Raw genomic sequence first — 20,397 nt, 5'->3', positions numbered from 1 at the left:
GAACAAAAAATCAAATTTTCCCATAGTAATTTCCATGTAAACTTGAACCCGCTTGAGACAAGCCAGTTTTCAACCAAATGAGCTGAAATTTGGCGTGAGAGTCCCTTTGGGTATGCCCTACAAGGGGAACCACACCAGAACTTGATCTGAGAACTTTTCAAAATCCGTACCCACCCTAATAGGTAGTTAATAATAAAATCTGGGATGCAAGTTTTTCTTGATTCAACCCACTTTCACACACGTCGTTGATTCAGAATTTTTAGTTTTGATATACTTAAATGTGTAAAATTTGTATAGAGACAGGGGTGATATTGGTTAAGGAGGATGAGATTGGGTCATTCAAAAATTGTATGAACCAATCTCACCCCCAGACTCAATGCCACCCCTGACGACGGTATACAAAAAAGTATCTTCAGATAAAAGGAATTGATGGAAACAGTTTTTAAAAATATAATATCTCGAGAACTAAAAATAGATCATTGATCAATTTCAATTTGAACTTGATCGTAAAATGTTGAATTCAAGTGCTGTGTACATTTGAGGTGAAAACTTTGACAGTTTGAAATATGTTGTTATCACCCTTATGGCCTATCTACAATCACTTAGCTTAGAACATCTAAGTAAAGTAGTTACTTAGGAAAGTCTGCAACATACGTTAGTCATCCACAATCAACTTAGAAAACTAGAATTTGAAATTTTCCAAACCAAACGTCAATTTCTAATTCTTTTCCATTGTAGAAACTCAGATTCATTTCCATTGATTCAAATTCCTAAGCTAAGTGAAATTTTCTAAGCTAAGTGATTGTAGATAGGCCATTAGTAGTTAACTTATTTACTTAACTCGAAGTGAAACACTATAAGCTGGCCACTCCAGCCAATATTTAACGCTGCGGGGTTTGCAAAATAGTTCCAGCTGTCAAAAGGCGCAAGGCTAATACACCCTTTTCAAATGTTGTGCTAGAATTTGAATTCATCTTAGCTCATCTTGTCGCGTCTGACAGCTGCTTACCAAGCAGCATTATCAAGTTAATTGAGAAGCCAACGTTCACAACAGTTACTAGTTACTAGAGTGTTCTATGGATGAGTGAAGATAAAGTGTTTGTATTGGAACCCTGACATCTCTAGTGTTCCAGATATGTACCAAACAAACGCCCCCGGCAGCAGTGTGGTGAATTCGTAGAAATGTCACCACTCTGACACAAAATACAACGTAGGGATCTTTGTTATTGTTTACACCAAATCTGTGATAATTTGTGTCGTTTTCACTGCGTGTTTTCTAGAACAACCATATCAGGAAAAAAATAGTCATCGCCACTTTCAAATGCGTCTTATAGGAAATTATCTCAGCATTCCAATGTTTCTAAATTTCTGAAATATCTTTATTTTAAGTGTTTTGTTTTAAATTCTTTCATCATATTGAAAACTTTTTAAAAACAGTTCAGGAAACTAGTCAAATGATGAGTATTAAATTTGTAGAAGGTTGCAAATCGTTTAACATTTTTAAAATTATATTTCAATTATTTATTTAATTTGTGTTATTTTAGTAGAATTAATAAATTATTACACAATTTTTGTGAACATATATCACGTATCTGCTCTGATTTGGCTGATACAACCAACAATTTTTGCAGGTGTGAGATTGTTAAGGGTATTATTGCATTTTTGTGGTGCATGTGATATTTCCTTAAACAAACTTGAACCAGGAACATAGATACAGAAAATGCTTAAAATCGAAAATGTACTACAAATTACTGTTGCATGCTTCAAAAGTCAAATTTTCATGAGTATAATGTAAATATATATATTTTTTAAAATGTTTTACTGTTGAAAATGCATTTGAAAGTAGCAATAAAATTCTTGTGTTTCAACTAAGAATGTTGAAAACACCTTCACAATCAATTTTTTGTTGAAACAAAAATACAATATTATTTTAACAAAAAATCAAACAGAAGCTGTAATGGAGGCTTTTGTTTGATTTTTTCTTAAAATTTATATTTTGAGTATTTGAACAAAACTCAATATACTTGTAATTTTTTTTTAATAAAAGATAAGACTTCTATAATATTGCTGATTCCTTGATCATTTTATAAAAAAAACATGTTTTGGTATCCATGCAATTGATTGTTTTGGTATCCATGCAACTGGTTAATGTTTGGTTAAGGAAATATGATATTTACTCATAAAAATCTTATAACTCTTCACAATCTCAAACTTGCAAAAATTTCGGTTGTATCAGCTATTTCCAAGCTAACGGCTGTATACAAAACGACGGCTTATATTTGTACACAAAAATTATGTAATATTCTATTAATTCTTGTAAACATATATTTTAACCCTCTACTACCCAAATTTTTGTTTCGAAATTTTTTATTTTTCCCGTGTTCAGGAGGTCATTTTGCGCAACTTTTGTTCTACGATAAACTTTACTTCTCTTGTTTCATGTTTTTCATGTTTCATTTTTAGTATTTTAATTTCCATTTATCTTGTTTAGTTTATGTTTGTTTTTGGTAGTATCATTACATTATGCCTATCTAATTTTTTCATGTTTTTATAGTCACTTTTTCGATATTTTGCTTGTTTTCATATTTTCTGCTATAAAATGGCATCAGTATCATTTAAATTGTAAAAATAATGCGTACATGCATAGTCTGGGACACTAGAAAAATTTCTGCAAACTTCATTTTTCTTAAAATAAAGAAAATGAAAAACACAGCCAAAGTTGACCCCTAAAAAATTACATTTTGCCTTTCTTACTAAAGAAAGGTATAGGGTTTGCTTTTGGCTCCGACGCCAAATCAAGCTTCGTTCCCAAATCATTTCTCGAGAAATATTCATTCGAAAAATCTGCCAATTTAAAAACATTGGCAAAGTAAAACTTCTTACCCATAAATTTTCTAAAATTTTAAGAGTTCTTCTTTGCAATGCATTTTAAGATCAAAAATTGGTTGAAAAGAGGGTTAATACGGTTCTCTGATTTTAATTTCTGAATAAATTCCGCATATTCAAAAACTCGGTTAAAATATAATTTATAAGATGTTTAGCAATTTGCAACCTTTTACAAAGTTGTTTCTTGTCTTATTTTGCAAATTTTGATGAGTAAATGACACATAAAACACATCATTTGACAAGTTTCCTGAACTGTTAAAAAGTTTCCAACAAATGATGAAGGAATTCAAAACAAAGAACTTAAAATAAAGATATTTCAGAAATTTTCCGATGAGACATTTCGATCTTAGAAGCATTGGAAAGCTGAGCAAATTTCCTATAAGACACATTTGAAAGTAGCGATGACTATTTTTTCTTCTTAAGGTTGCCCAGGAAACACGCCGTGTTTTATTATTGTGAAATGAATCGAGTTAAGTTTAGTTCAATAAAACGTCCTCTTTCTACTTGAGATTTTCATTTCTTTTGTGTCGCTGTTGGTGTGCTTGGGTGCGTGGTTATTATAATTAAATAATGGCATCATTAGTGCGCTGACCACGGGGACGCGCTGTCCTGTTTTTGCATGCTCATTTTCATTTCTTTTGTGTCGCGGTTTGTGTGCTTGGGTGAGTGATTATTATAATTAAATAATGGCATAATTAGGGCGCTGACCACGGGGACGCGCTGTCCTGTTTTTGCATGCTCATTTTCATTTCTTTTGTGTCGCTGTTTGTGTGCTTGGGTGAGTGGTTATTATAATTAAATAATGGCATCATTAGTGCGCTGAACACGGGGACGCGCTGTCCTGTTTTTGCATGCTCATTTTCATTTCTTTTGTGTCGCGGTTTGTGTGCTTGGGTGAGTGATTATTATAATTAAATAATGGCATCATTAGTGCGGAGTGCATAATTGACAAAGGGAGCGCGTGGTCGTAAAAAATATTCGGAGTGAAAAGTGATTTTTTTTGTGTGTGCCTTTTGTTTCGCATTTTTGTCGTGTATTGTGTGCTGCGAGGAGAAAATTACCCTCTGAAAATGCAGCGTCATCAGTGCTTAATTGACAAAGGGAGCGCGTGGTCGTAAAAAATGTTCGGAGTGAAAAGTGATCTCTTTTGTGATTTTCAAAGCCCTTCCTATATCATCGTTGATCGGAAGGCACGGCGTCGGGTGAATTGTGTTTAAATTTTTCGAATAAGGTTTTATTTTTTGCGGTGAAAAAGCCTCGGACCTCGGATTCGTGATCAGGGACAAAAGTTTCCCCTTAGAACAAAGTTTCACGCAAATTGAAGAGGGGTCGGGACAACTACTGTGTGAGTTGGCGGAGAATTACCCATTTATTACACTCAAAAAAAAAATAGTTCGCGTAAACGTGCACTATAAAAGTTGAACAGTTTTCATCCTGCTTCCCGGTGGCATGAACTCTGTTCAAGTTTACGCGAACTCACTTTTTTTGGTGTACTTTGGAACAGTCAAAAACACTTTATGAAAGCTGCAATTCATGATCAAAGTGCTGATAGGCCGATAATAGAAATAGGCTGAGAAAGGGTATAGTTCCCCTATTCCAGTTATCGTCACAACAGTTGTGCAATCCTTATGATTTCTAGGATGTAAAATCTTCGTGAATTTTGGAACAACTTTTCCAATATAGGATTTATATTGTTTATATTTTCTATTAATTTCCTTTTTTAAAGAATTTCTCATGTTTTATTGGCAATTTTTAAGCGACAAGCTGTTTGGCATGACAGTAACCTAGATGGTAGCATTTTAGTCAATTAAGCAACTTAAAAAAGTTTGTATACCGTCATCTGGGGTGAAACGGGACACAGGGGACGAATTGGGACAGCTGTTTTAGCCTTGTTAATGCATAATATTTTGATATTTTTGGTTAATTTCGGATAGAATAGACACAGAACAACACAAATAGTGCATCTTTATCCAAATTTCAAGCATTTAAGTCAGGGGTGCTCAAAGTTTTTGAATGGCGGGCCAAATTTGAAGCTCACATGAGCTTGCGGGCCATATGAGAAAAAAATATTTTTTTTAAATTAAATCTGTAAAACATAAAACCAGTGTTGCGTTCCTCACGCTCCTCACTTTTCGCTCATTCGTGAGGAGGAGCGCTGCGCGAGCTAGCTCACGTTTGCTCCGATTTTTTCAGCTCACGTTTGCTCCGATTTTTTCAGCTCACGTTTGCTCCACGCTCGCGCTCGCGCTCGTATTTCGCTCACGGAGCGCTCATTTTGGACGTGTCGTTAATCATCTAACGTTTTTGAGAAAGTTTTTTTTTCAATTCTAGATGGATTTTTTGCGTCAGGTGCAGTAGGGCTGTGGAAATATGACTTTGTGAACAAATTTTATGATATATGAATTGGAATAGCTTAATTTCATTAATCATGTTTTTAAATAAATGGTTGGATTTGCAAGGGTCAAATAATTTTTTAGACATACAGTCGAATGTATAAATATTTTAGAATTCAAAGGCCTTATTGTAGCAGAGGGGCGGAAGGGTATAGACGCCTAAATAAAAGGGCCTGTAAACCTTAGAAAAACTTACAAAACAATGAATTGATTCAAGAGGATTTATGCTTTGGTAAGCTCGATTCAAGGTACTTGTTTGATTAAAATATAACATTAAACTGTTTTTATGTACCTTATCAGCTACCATTAAAAAAAGTTATTCAGTTTATTAAATTTTCAGTGAATCAGTGATTAGAAACGGTTAATCATTTTTATAAGGTTAGTCTTTATTTGGCAAACATTTTAGAAATTAGGGTAACATTTTTGAAACAGTTCTATTTTAAATATATGCCTCAAAATTCCTAAGGGTTGAAATAACCCTTTTGACTCAAATCAAATAAATTGTCAATATTTTTCACCACGAAAAGGTTGGCTCTTCTTCCAACAAGTGGATTTTATTCAACACTTTCGCAACCAAACCTCTGAAAATATTCAATTACAAGTTATATATGATTTTTTGAACAAGGATGATTGTAACTGTTTAAAAGATTATTTAAAAATAAATAAAATATACATAAATTGTCAATATTTTTGTACATAACAACAATACAATATGGTCCAATATGGATTTGATTTGTGAACAAACAGTGCATCTCTTCACGTAAATGAATGTTTACATTATGAATTTAGTTTTTTGTTCCTTGTTCGAAAAATGTCTAGATTTTAAATAGAACGTACTACGTGCCTACTTTTGTTTGTTCGACCACTTTCTTGTTTGTTTTTGCTGCCTGTGCTGAGATAGTTCTAGAAACTTTGTTTCAAACAGGCAGATGCTTCAACAGGAAAAAACAACTACCTACTTTGGCTCACCAGCTCACGTGAGCGCAAAATGCTCCGGTGAGCGTGAGCGAGCACGAGCTACCTGATAAAAACTCACGCTCCAGCTGGAGCGAGCAAGCCTTCCGTGAGCGCTTGCTCATTCGCAACCCTGCTTAAAACAAAATATTAGAAAACAAAAAAAAAACTAGTTTTTTTTACAAAAAAAGCCTCCAATTAATTGGTTTTTTTATTAAAATCAGAAAATAAAAAAATTACCAGCATAAACAGTATTCATCTGCTTTTCATTGCAAATTTCGTTATATTTGTGAAATCACGATTGTTAAAATCGTGATTTCACAAATATAATGAAAATTTTAAAGTTGTGTTTAAATTGATTGTTTTTTATTTATTTTTTATTATATTTTAAAAACTAGGAGCGGCCGTGGCTGAATGGTTACGGTGTTCGCTTTGTAAGCGAATGGTTCTGGGTTCGATTCCCATCTGCTCCCATCGAGAAAGTTAAGGACTTAGAAATGCTGAATATAAACGAAAAATCAAAGTCGCTGGAGGCGGGGTTCGAACCCCCGTCCCTTGGATTGGTAAGCAAAAATGCTTACCACTAGGCCATGGCGACTTGGTAAGCCTAGACTGGAATTAAGAATACTGTTACAACCAACCCGCAACGCCTTTCGAGGTGTATCCTAGGGTTTCTACCTCTCCTACTAACATTGAGTCCAAAACCTCCCTACAAACATCTATACCACTAAGGTGACGTAGAGGTCCTTGCGCACTTTAGATAGGTGTTTACTAACGATCCTTCCCATCCCTGAGGATAGCTTGGACCCGGCCTGGACCCCCTTATGCCCTGGGTTGTATTACACACTCATCAAAAGATGAAGACATGGTATCTCCCGTGTTGGATTATTGTTCCGGATGAGGGTCTAACACAACCAGACCAAACAGTGGGATAAGCGTTGTGGAGCCTTCCGGTGGTGGGGCGTCCTCCAAATGCTAATGCTAATATATTTTAAAAACTTTTAAAAGTGTGTAATTTATTTTTTTAAATTTTGTGCAATCTTAATTATAAATAATTGCTAAAGTATTTTTCGAAAATTATTCCTCTGATCGTAATAAAATTTCAAAAAATATTTGATGAAAATTTTGACATAATATTCTTTTTTTAACCACAATTAAACCTGTTACAAAACGTGTTAAAAAAGGCATAAACTTAACCTTAATTTCCAGCAATTATAAAATCACTTAACGTGAAGATTACCAGCATTGCAATGATTTTTCGTTCAAATCAAAGATATAAATTTTACGTCCCTATTAATATATCTATAAAATTCCTTCTATAGGTTGTTAAGAATAGCTGATTCCTTTTAGTAACGATTACCCTTGCAAAGTTCTGGAGATCGTCCTCCTTCAGTGGCAACAACCGGCACATGTTGATTAATTTTAGTGCAGAAATCCTTAAAATTTAATTCAATACAGAGCATTTTAGAGTGATGATCAATTTTCTTTGAAAATGATCAACGGCTTCACCGTAAAGATGCGACAAAGGGCCATTTTACATGATCATCCAAAATGGGTCCACGGGCCACAAAAAAAGGCCTCGAGGGCCACGTTTGGCCCGCGGGCCTTACTTTGGTCACCCCTGATTTAAGTGCTCCAAAAGCTGCTTTCCCTATTCAGACAATAATCCCGATTCGTTTACGTTACTTGATTATCACTTATGTTAAATTACTAAAAAAATTTGAGCATATTTTGGGAAACCCCCTATGTTATTATTCATACTAAGAAAAACATGCGTCAACAGCATTTTCCAAATATGGCTGACATAACAATTCAAGCCGGGCCCAAGTACTCTATATTTCATAAATACAAAGCTAAACCGGTTCAGCAAACCGTGTTGCTTTATATTGACATTAAAAGCCGCATTATGTGCGCCGTGTACTTAACTTATGGTGGCTGGTAACAACATCGGTCGCCATTTGTCGTATGGCATGGCCCACTATGTCCAAACACCACAGCAAAGACAGCAGCAGCACAACAATTGGCTCTCTTTCTGGTCGATTTGCAAAATCTTGACCTGCCTGCCCCTGCAGCAGTAGGCCAACGTCATCTCACGCGCCACAAGGTAACCACGGCATCGAAGGAGACGACGGCGGCGACCGTAGGTGGCGAACTAGCTCGATCGGTTGCTGCTGCCTTGCTTATGTTCTGCTTAACCAACAAATGGGCTCTGCCTGACGAAAAGTTCAAATGAGAAAATTGAGGACGCAAGAAAAACAGACTTTTAATTATCGATACCCGTGTTGTGGTGCCATACGTAGAAAATCCATCAACTGTGTTGATCAACTAAGTATGACATAGTTTAATTTAGTGTAGTTCAATCTAGCTCAAACACAATAAAATCTTCGCCAAACTCTTTTTACTATTTACTGTGCTAAGTGTTTGAAAAATAACAACCGTACACATAAAAACCCATACTATATAAAAATTGCAGTTGATTAAATTCTGACAACTAGGGCAATTGAAAAGCACCATTCTGCCCACCATTGAAATAACGGCTAATATCCACTTTTGACAACAGGTGATAGAGGATGTTCCAACGCATCTACTGGAACTTGATTTTTGCTGAAATAGTGTTTGGACTTGGCTGCCGATGCGAAAAACCAAACGGCTAATATGCCACTCTTATGGGAAATTGCCTTGACGCAGATTTTGTGACAAACACTAAAACGCGTTTTTCTCGGAATACTTGATATGGCATAATAGCCGAATTTTCAATTATGGGCAGCATTCGTCTCAATGAAATTGGTAAGGGAATTTGTCCAAGGAAAGGTGTCCGAAGAGCCCAACCCTACTTTAAAAAATGTAAAGATAAAAGCACTCACAAGATTGACATTTCAACTCTTAGCACCAGAAGAAAAGCACCTGTCGAAACCTGATGTAAATTGTAAAAATGCATCAACTCGTGACACACTTTTCAACCCTACCCGTGTCACCTGCTCGGTAATGCAAATGCAACCGCATTTCTCTACAACTTGTGACATAATCGTATATCGGTCACCAAAGTTCACTCGCCTCGACACCTTCGGTGATAATAAATAATGAGCGCCCCGACGACCGTTGTCGTTGTCTGTCATCCTCCGTCAGCAGCTCAAGCTAGCAAACCAAAGAAGAAGAAGAAGAAGCGACACAATCGCCGGCTTGGCTCGCCGGCACTGATTAGCGAGTTAGTAGTGAGAGCAGCAAAGGAGCATCCCCAATCAGCTCCAGCCATGACAGCGCCAGGCCACGCGAGGTTTTCCTTGTAGCTCAGCTTACATCTTTCTGCTGCCTGTGCCTGCTGCTGCTGAGGCTGCTCGGCTCGTTGTCTTTGGTTTGTTTTGTCCCACGATTACATAATTAAATGGTTGTCTCATTTTCGAATTAGCATCATTTAAGAGCTGATTCCCTTTTTCTCGCTTTGCGCACAAGCCGAACTCTTCGGTGCCTTTGCCAATGTTGGGAATCGTGATACACGAAATGACAATAGTGTTTGCTTTTTTCGTATAGGATAAACGAGAGCTTTACGAGCACATTGTAAGACATAAAACATGACGAAGGGAAACGATGTGCCATCTGTCACACGTGTGTGTTTTGCTTTATTGATTATGAAACGTAGTCGTAATTTTGTCAAACCTCAAGTATACTTTAGTCATAACATTAGTCTGCAGACCAGCTTTTATTTAGTATTTTAAAAATCATAGAAGTCAACATCGTGCAAAACTGATTTGTGGATCAAGACGATTTAGGTGGTAGCGTGAGGTTTAAGGTCACTGTCCTTGAAAAATAGAAACCAAACTTAGCAAAAGAATTGTGAGATTTGCAAAAGATTTTTGAGACAGGGTGATCTGGAAAAACAATCTTCAACCATGTTATTATTTATAAACATACAAATTTACTAACAGGTACGCGGGAAACGAGATTGGTTGCATACAAACAAAACTTAGATACAATTTTCTTACACAACAATCCGATAATATAGATTCTTTAAACAAAATTAAAGCACCGTACGTCTCCATAAAAGTCTCATAATGCCAACACTTTCATGGAGACGCATGGTTCAGTTTTTCATTGATTCTTCAATACATTCTTCGACACTATATAATTTTTAACACATCAACTCCCAAGAAATCATGAAAATCTAAAAACAATGCGTTGGTTTTAAACCAAAACATTAATCGAGGAGCAATAGCAAGTCCATTTACAAATACTTTAATGAAAAATGCAAACAAGAGATGTGTCTTAAGCAATTTTAAATGTTTATCCAACCATCATATTTACATACTGAATTGTATTTGTGCCCAAGTAGGTACCCATCCAGAAGCCAGCAGCCACTTTCCGCAAGGGTATTTTACGCTCTTTTGATTATATCTTTATCCACAAGCAATCACCCCGCGGCTACACCTGACTGTGCGTTTTATGTTTTTATTTTGACGGGCCCACTGTTGGTGGTTGAACGTCTCAAAAAGTAGCAATTTCCTCCTTATTATGCCAATCCAACCAGCAAGTCAGCAGTCACGGTACTATAGCACTTGGGATGGAAATGAAAGTTTCTTTATAGCATCTCTAACGCGTTTGAAGTTACGCGAGATGCAACTATTTTCCGACAACAACCGCGTTGAGAGCATCTCGTCCAATAAACACCTTTTGACGTGCCACGTGCGCGATGGAAATCAAAAATTTCCAAGTACCTCATCACATACGCTAGTTCACCGACGATGTGCAATGCCGACCGGCATCAACAAGTAGGTACTGTCGAATCACTACATTTAATAGAAAATTATTATTCGAAGTCTCATCGCATCGTTCTTTGCGTGCAGAGAAGAAGACGTTCACTTTCAAATGGGTTCCAAAATGGCACAACCTTGCCACGTAGGGTTCATCCATTAAACGTGCTACAGTTGGCAATCAGCCCATATTTCGAGATTTTAATTTTATTTTTTCAATTTGCACGGATCGTAATCTTACGGTTAACCACCCCCTCGGTATTAACTGGTGGCCACATGTTGCAGTCCATTCTACATATATAGAGTGGAAGGCACTACGTGCGTTTCATTTATTACCCCGTCACGTTCACATGCCATTTGCAGCGCAATTTCAACCATCCGCCAGGTGGAAGATTTACTGTGGCGCATGGTTTGTAGCTTATCAGCGACATTTTCGCGCTCGTGTGGTTACTTGGTGGAAGAGCTGTGTCATGTGAAAAGTAGAATGTCCGAAAATGTTTTCCTTTTCACGAGTTTGGCAACCAGTTTTGCCTTCCTCACTGAGGTAAGGCTATAACCCAAGAAACCACAAGCAGTAAATCAAAACTCTATATTCACTCTAAATAAACATTCCCGATGCTATGACACTTTAAATAGTCTTTCCAAATGTTTCGAAACATTTGTAGCTTGAAACATTATTGCTTACCGTATAATGATATATAGAACAGCCAATTAAAGTTTCGAAGCATTTAGCACAACAATGTTTCGAAGCATTAGTGGTAAGCTTTATATATCATTGTAGAGTAAGCTTTTAATGTTATATCACATTTTGACATTTCTTAAAATGTTTCAAAACACTAACTTAACACTAGTGAGGGCAATAAAAGTTTGGCAGTATTTCGTGGTATGTTTATGTTTGCTGCAGGTAAAATCGAGTCAATTATACTTAGTTTAACTGGGCTTAGTATTAAACTATTCTTTTTTCCAGAACAGCTCCTTATCGTCGCAAGATACAATTTTCTAGTTACGATGGCTTCCTGCAAAAACAAAACTAGAAAGGAGGAGTTTTCGCTCTACGCCAGCTTCAACGACACTTTCGTCCACGTCACGGATCTTTCGGGCAAAGAAACAACCTCGCGCGTCACCGGCAACATGAACGCCAAGGCCGATCGTGACGAGGCCTCGCCCTACGCCGCTTTGTTGGCTGCTCAGGACGTCGCCGATAAGTGCAAGTCGCTCGGAATCACGCTGCGTGCCACCGGCGGAAACCGCACCAAGACCCCGGGACCGGGTGCTCAGTCGACGCACCGTGCTCTGTCCTGTTCGTCAAAGAATTTTGTGATTTAGTGCTATTAGTATAAACATAAATAAATGCTCTGTTTTAATCTGGCAAGTGTTTCAGTTTTTCCTGAAGTTGTTCCTCAAGGAAGACTTAGTCGGCAAAAATCATCTGAATAAACATATTTCAGGACGGACGAGACGGTTGGCGCAGGGCATCTAGGTGAAACATCTCAGTACACGCAGTTTAGAATTTCGAAAGCAAAGCAACACAGCACAAAAAAACAAACAAACTTTCAAAATCGTCATCCCAGCGTAAAAGCACTCTCCCAAGAGAGAGAAAGAGCTGCGCAAAGCTTTTTGATTTTTCTATTTTTGTTCTGTCGGTAAAGTAGTATTTTGACGTTTTACCGCTGTATAACTTTATATCAACTCTAGACTTCGCCACTCAATTTTACCTCCATGCGTATAAAGTGAATATAAAGTTTCAAGACTCTATAGACAAACTTTATATGTTGATATAGAGGGGATTTAAAGTTACCTTATACAGTCCCGCGGTTACTTGGGTAATCCTGCTCTGAAAATGAACTTTTTATTAAAAGCTCCTAGACCCACCTTCATGTGTACATATCGACTCAGAATCGAAAACTGAACAAATGTCTGTGTGTGTATTAGGGTGGGTACGTTTTTCAAAAAGTTCTCGGATCAAGTTTTAGTATGGTTCCCCTTGTAGGGCATGCCCATAGGGACTTTCATGCCAAATATCAGCTCATTTGGTTGTAAACTGGCTGCGCGCATCAGGGTTAAAGTTTACATGGGAATTACTATGGGAAATTTGAACTTTTTGTTCAAACGCTCCTACAGGCCTGAGAAAATCCCGCGCCAACTTCTGGTATGGTCAGGCCTATGGGGAATGGTCTGGAGAACACTTTTCCCGAAGAGAGCATATGGATTAGTTGTCCCTAGATCTAGCGCATCGACAAAACATCCGATGTCTCCGGAATCAACGGTTTTCCCTCAAAAAGCATCAAATTTTCCTTAGTATGCTATGAAAGTTTGATGAACATCGCGACGCCATACGTCAGGCAGCTACCACGTGGGTGAGAAACGGCTGGAATATTTAATTGCAAACCTTTTTTTAACTAGAAAATGATCATTTCGAGTAATCCTGATATTATTTAGTCGAATTCAGAATCTTGGCATAGCGAATTTGTATTTTTTTGCAAATATTTCAACCACGTGGTAGCTGCCTGACGTATGGCGTCGCGGTGTTCATCAAGCTTTCATAGCATACTAAGGAAAATTTGATGCTTTTTGAGGGAAAATCGTTGATTCCGGAGACAACGGATTGTTTGCCGATGCGCCAGGTCTAGGGACAACGAATCCATATGCTCTCTTCGGGAAAAGTGTTCTCCAGACCATTCCCCATAGGCCTGACTATACCAGAAGTTGGCGCGGGATTTTCCCAGACCTGTAGGAGCGTTTGAACAAAAAGTTCCAATTTCCCATAGTAATTCCCATGTAAACTTTAACCCTGATGCGCGCAGCCAGTTTACAACCAAATGAGCTGATATTTGGCATGAAAGTCCCTATGGGCATGCCCTACAAGGGGAACCATACTAAAACTTGATCCGAGAACTTTTTGAAAAACGTACCCACCCTAGTGTGTATGTGTGTGTGTATGTGTGTGTGTATGTGTGTGTGTATGTATGTATGTGACCAAAATTCTCACTGAGTTTTCTCAGCACTGGCTGAACCGATTTTGATCCAACCAGTTGCATTCGACTTGGTTTAAGGTCCCATACATCGCTATTGAATTGTTTGAAGTTTCGATAAGTAGTTCAAAAGTTATGTATAAAAACGTGTTTTCGCAAATATCCGGATCTCAATTATATGCACGTAAACGATGTCCGGATCCATCATCCGACCCATCGTTGGTTAGGTAATTGAAAGGCCTTTCCAATGAGTCCAAAACATAGAAGATCTGGCAACCCTGTCTCAAGTTATGACCACTTAAGTGATATTTATGTACTTTTTTGAAGCCGGATCTCACTTAAATGTATGTAAACTATGTCCGGATCCAGCATCCAGCCTATCGTTGGGTAGGTAATCAAAAAACCTTTCCAATGAGTTTAATACATTGAAGATCTGGCAACCCTGTCTCAAGTTATGACCACTTAAGTGATATTTATGTACTTTTTTAAAGCCGGATCTCACTTAAATGTACGTAAACAATGTCCGGATCCATCATCCGACCCATCATTGGTTAGGTAATTGATAGGCCTTTCCAATGAGTCAAATTTTTTTGAAGATCTGGTAAGCCGGCCTCGAGCTATGACCACTTAAGTGATATTTATGTACTTTTTTGAAGCCGGATCTCACAGAAATGTATGTAAACTATGTCCGGATCCATCATCCGACCCATCGTTGATTACGTAATTTAAAGGCCTTTCCAATGAGTCCAAAACATTGAAGATCTGACAACCCTGTCTCGAGTGATTACCGCATAAGTTATATTTATGTACTTTTTTAAAGCCGGATCTCACTTAAATGTACGTAAACTATGTCCGGATCCATCATCCGACCCATCGTTGGTTAGTCAATTGAAAGGCCTTTCCAATGAGTCCAAAACATTGAAGATCTGGCAACCCTCTTTCGAGTTATTACCACATAAGTTATATCTGTGTTTTTTTTCTGGAACTTAACAAAGCTGAAATGTGTGTCCAAACCACTCATATTACCCATTTTTGGTAAAAAGTGAGGAAGGCATCAATCACATAGGTGGATTAGGTTAGTTTTTAACATAAACTTGTGCAATACTTATCCATAGACATGACATGAGAAGTGTAAATAAATCAGTGCTATTATATAATAAATGTGCTGTTTTTACCAAATCCGTTAAATTTTCTTGTGTTTGGTATGAAAAAAGTTGTTCCAGACGAAAATATTGTGTTGGATTAAACGAGCTTGAGTTTGTTATTTAACATTCCTTTTCTGAAATAACCACAAGAACGACAAACTTTACTACTTTGGTGAAACCCCACCATGTTGCATATCAAACTTAATCGATTTAAAATTTCAAAAACGCAAGAAAAATTTTCCCCACGTCTTATAAGGATAGATGTTAACGTTTCGTGAAAAACTTGAATTCCTCGGTTTATAGATCACAGCACAGAAATTTTTTAATTTAATGAAATTATACATGATTTTGAATCGATTTACATGAATATGGGACATTTATGTGGACATGGGCAGTATACCTGCCAAATTGTAATTTTTGTTTATTTATTTTTAGACTTGACCTTATCTAACATTCGAAAAAAATGTGGTGTTATAATCGGTAGTTTTCAACTAGAATTATTTTTTAGAGGATTTTATTTAAAATCCACGAGTAGAAGTCAAATAATTTCAAGCAAAACAATGTAAATGGACCAAAGCTGAAGTGTTAACAAAGAGTCTGTCCTGCTCGTTCCTAACGTAAACATCCACTGAAGTAAGCTTGACAGACTGTTTGTTTTCACTTTGGCTTTGGCCCAATTACATTGTTTTGCTTGATTTCAGTGCAGTTTATATCTTAAGATCGCAACCATCACAAATTTTCGGTAACTCTATTTGAATTTCTTTCGCATCAAATATATGAAGCTAGACCAAAAGAAATCTCATCAACATCTGCGTTGATACTAATGCTCTCTGATGCTGTATGAGATGTGTGCATTGCTTCGTTCTGCAACTTGATTGCAGCAAACCTACGTGCGATAAGCTAACCCGTGCGCAAATGCCGCACAACACGCCAAAGGACGGAGGTGCGATGCTGTCGGGGTTTGCACAAGCATCTAGAGACAACTGTACTAAAGATGAGCAGATGTTGGAAGATTGCCTAAAATGTTGCTGGAGTTACGTAAAATAAATATTGTCAGCTAACTACAACAGGTGTAAAGATTGATGCACCGGCCGATGGTGAATGTGTCAGCTCAAACATCACGAATGATTTGTTTACTTCGTCCGATGAAGTGATGATGGAACACTACTTGAAAATGCAGACTTGCGCAGCATTTCACCACAAAGTATATATTTAGGAATAATTATTACTGATTCGGGTCATTAGGATGATAGCGCTGACGTTACCACCCCCCAGATCAGCGCAACAGAGATTCAAACTTTTCCAAAAACCACCCCAGTGCTCCAATCAACGATGACAAATTACTACCCGTGGAGTCCGATTCCGATCATCCCAAGTTTCCTATTAGGGGGTCGTGCATAAACCACGTGGTCTCCTTAGGGGGAGGGGTCCGAAATCCGACCGAAAAAACCATGAAAAGCCATGGGGGAGGGGGTCGACGGCTGACCACGTGGCCTTTATAAAAATCTTTTCTTAAAAAAACAAAAAATACGCGCTTTGAATTTACTTATATGCATACATTTTTGTTACACTTCAAAACCATACAATTATTGTGTTTAAAATTATTACTTATATTTCAATGTATTTCAAAATATTATGCCAATTCAATATTGAATTATGTATATATCAATACTTTGAGCCTGTAATTGAATGTACACTTTTTAATACTCATGTAACTACGTTTTGCAAAAGTTTAAAAGCTGTTAAAAAATAAAGTGACAGTATCCAAAGTTAATATACCCTAAAAAATGCGTACCAAAATGCTAACACAATTTCATTTTTTTGTTGATGGTATCAAGTAGCTAAAAATATGCTTGCAAATTTGCATTGAAAGTAGATGTAGTCTTCGATAGTTCTATTTTGGAACAACTTAAAAAATAAATATTGCTGACAATTTTATAAGATTTTCGAAACAAGGCAAAAAACTAAATATGTATTATAAATGAAGTGTCTAAAAATGATTCTCTGCGAAAAAAAAAATCAAAATCTCAGATTTTAGCTAATTACCGTAGCTGGTCCTATAAGTGATCGAAGAATCTTAATCGAAAGATTTCCTTTTGAAACTTAAAACAAACTCAAGATATCTTGTATCTCCTCTCTCATGCAATATTTTTTTAAGTTCAAAGAAACTAAAAACCCCAATTTCAGGATTATCGCGCAAAATTTCAGTTTCACTACCTCATTTGCAAGTGAAACGTCTAACATTAAAAAACAACCAGTAACGAAAAAACGAACGATACATACTTTAAGATTCACCAAAAAATTTGATGAATATTTTGATATAAAATATATTCCTTTTTTCATGGGTTACACAATTCGGATTGTTATATTACATAACATTTCAAAAAAAAAACGTTTACTATCCATCGTCAAAGTTGTAGGTATTTTTTTATGTTAATAGGGACCATCTATTGAGCCAAAGAGAAACATGGGCAAACATTTTAGATTTTTAGAGAAAAAAAAACGAGCTTCAAGCAAACATTGTTTTTGTTTCTCAATTAAATTGAAGATAAAAAAATAGGGGCCAAAGGTGCCCTTTCCTAAAATATTAGTTTTTCTTTAAGCTGAGAAAATATACTATACCCTCAACTTCATATTTGAGATAAAACCACTCAAATATATAGACACATTAAAATAATTTAAGTTTTAAAGAGTCACTTAATTTTCAAATGCCAATATCAATTTGTGAAATAAATTTCAATACAATGCCGTCACTCTGTGGTCAAGATCAACATAAATAAAATTCATTAAAAAAGATGGAACGGTACTTTCAACTCGCTGGTTCTCGGACCATTTTTTTGAGTGAATTATAAGGATGTCTAGATGATCCTTAAACTTTGCAGAACTCGATATGATCAAATCTGTAATTTATGCGATCAAAAACGTCGTTCCAACTTTTGTTTGCTCTAATAAAAAAAAATCGCCCGAAAATCCGCGGAGACAAGCCCGAAAACCTGTGAGTTGAAGTTACCGTTCCAACGTTTTAGGGAGGCTTTGGCATCCGTGGGACATGCGTTGGGCGTCCCAGTGTTAATAATTTCAAAGATATTGAAAAGATTGAAAAATTAACTTATTTATTTTTTTGTATTTATTTTGAGGTAATATCTCCAACCAAAAGTTGGATCAAAATCTTAAATCGTAGATAATTGCCTATTTAAACAACCGAAAAAATGTAAAATAATAAATAAATTTTAGCTTAATCTTTTTTAAATTTATCAAAACACGTAGTCGATAGCAAAATCAATTTAAAGTAAGAGTAAGACTTAAACAATTTGGATGTCCATGACTAAAAGAATGATTTTTAGCGCGTTGTCTACAAATTTTCCAAAAACACGAAATCGATTTTCGAGCAATTCTATACAAAATCGGTCTTTATTCTTAAATTTTAATTTTTTGATTTTTTTTTTAATCCGTCTGAAACCTTTTTTGGTGCCCAAGTCATTTTGCATCATTAGTTTGTCCATATAGTTTTCCATACAAATTTGGCAGCAATGAAAATTAAAAAAATCTGTATCTTTTTCAAGAAATTTTTGATCGATTTGGTGTTTTCGGCAAAGTTGTAGGTATGGATAAGGACTACACTGAAAAAAATGGTAAATGGTAATTTACTTTGCTGATTTTTAATTTCACTTTTTGTCACTAAAACATGATTTGCAAAAAAACACTATTTTTATTTTTTTTTAAATTTTGCCAACATTTCAGACATTTTCAGAACGGGCAAAAAATCGTTGTTCGAGTTATGAATTTTTGAATCAATACTGATTAAAAAATCGAAGTATTGACCGCAACTTAATTTCAATTTTATTTTTCGATGTAAAATCGAATTTGCAATCTAAAAGTACATTAGTAAAATTTTCATAAAGTGCACCGTTTTCAAGTTATAGCTATTTTTAGGTAACTTTTTTTTAAATTAGTTGCAGTTATTAATAAAAAAAATATTTTTGAAATGCTGAGAAAATTCTTTGTTGTCTTGTTGCTAAGATATTGCCATGCAAAGATTTTAAAACAGAAAAATGGATGTTTACCTACTACTCAAACAACCCATAATTTTCTTCTGTCGATATCTCAGCAACTAATGGTGCGATTTTCAATGTTTATGAATAAAACTTTCGTGAAATTTTCCGATCTTTTCGAAATCAATATTTTCAAAAAAAAATAATACTAACATTTCAAAAGGTCGTAATATTGAATGTTTGTCCCTGTCTCTGATTCTTGTATGGAGAAAAAAATTAATCAATCATGCTTAATTAAAAAGAAAAGTTGCTTTAGTTTGGATTTTTATGAATGTTGGGAATAAAATAAATATTAACTAGGAGCTTTCATAACTAGATATTTTCCTTAAAATAAAATGAAATTATTTTTTTCCTGAAACAAAACTTTTCTATTTAATTAATTTCGATTTTAAGAAAATATTTTAAAGCGCATTTAAATTAAATCATGAATGCTGTTTATATATCGAAATAGCTTTAATTCTTAAAGCACATTTATTCTGGATGCAATTAATTGCACTGCAATTCCATAATTTTGAATACATATGTTTTACTAAGTTGCTTGTTTTGTTGAGAGTATTTTTTTACTTTCTGTACCATTTCAATAAATTGTTATACTGTTATTATTTACTTTAAACTTTGTGATATCATACTTTTTTCACACTTTTAAGTGAATTTCAGTTTTTTTATATATTATTAAATTGGTTTTAATGGTGTTGTTTTCTGTTTGACCCAATGTCACCCTCTCTAAAGGGTGAGTTTGAGTTAATTTTAAAACGATTGGAATTTATGAACGGTGTGATTATACTAGCCATATTCTGGGAAAATGTTGGTAAATTCAGGAGCATTCCCCAACAAAATTTATTTCGATATAATTTGAAATGTTTTTATTGTATTAAAATAACAACAGTCATATCGTTTTGCCTTCCTCACTGAGGTAAGGCTATAATCCTGCTCTAAAAATGAACTTTTTATTCAAAGCTCGAAGACCCACCTTCATATATACATATCGACTCAGAATCGAAAACTGAACAAATGTCTGTGTGTGTGTGTGTATGTGTGTGTGTGTGTATGTGTGTGTGTGTGTGTATGTATGTATGTGTTCAAAAATCTTGCCAAGTTTTCTCAGCACTGGCTGAACCGATTTTGATCAAACCAGTTGCATTTGACTTGGTTTAGGGTCCCATACATCGCTATTGAATTGTTTGAAGTTTCGATAAGTAGTTCAAAAGTTATGTATAAAAATGTGTTTTCACATATATCCGGATCTCAAT

The 20,397-nt window shown here is 35.8% G+C and overlaps 2 protein-coding genes across 4 annotated transcripts in view; one reads left to right on the top strand and one right to left on the bottom strand.

Annotated features, from left to right (window-relative positions):
- LOC6035360 (leishmanolysin-like peptidase) overlaps positions 1-20,397 on the bottom strand; it is a 64,987-nt gene that overhangs the window by 9,225 nt on the left and 35,365 nt on the right. The window lies entirely within an intron of this gene.
- Positions 11,758-12,350, top strand: LOC6041501 (40S ribosomal protein S14). Its single transcript, XM_038248485.1, has 2 exons — positions 11,758-11,882; positions 11,946-12,350. Exons 1-2 carry the CDS (start codon positions 11,864-11,866, stop codon positions 12,302-12,304), a joined length of 378 nt encoding a protein of 125 aa, XP_038104413.1. The 5' UTR covers positions 11,758-11,863; the 3' UTR covers positions 12,305-12,350.

This window comes from Culex quinquefasciatus, chromosome 1 (genome assembly GCF_015732765.1).
Source record: "Culex quinquefasciatus strain JHB chromosome 1, VPISU_Cqui_1.0_pri_paternal, whole genome shotgun sequence".
Lineage (NCBI taxonomy): Eukaryota > Metazoa > Arthropoda > Insecta > Diptera > Culicidae > Culex > Culex quinquefasciatus.
This window is presented reverse-complemented; position numbering and strand designations above follow the sequence as displayed.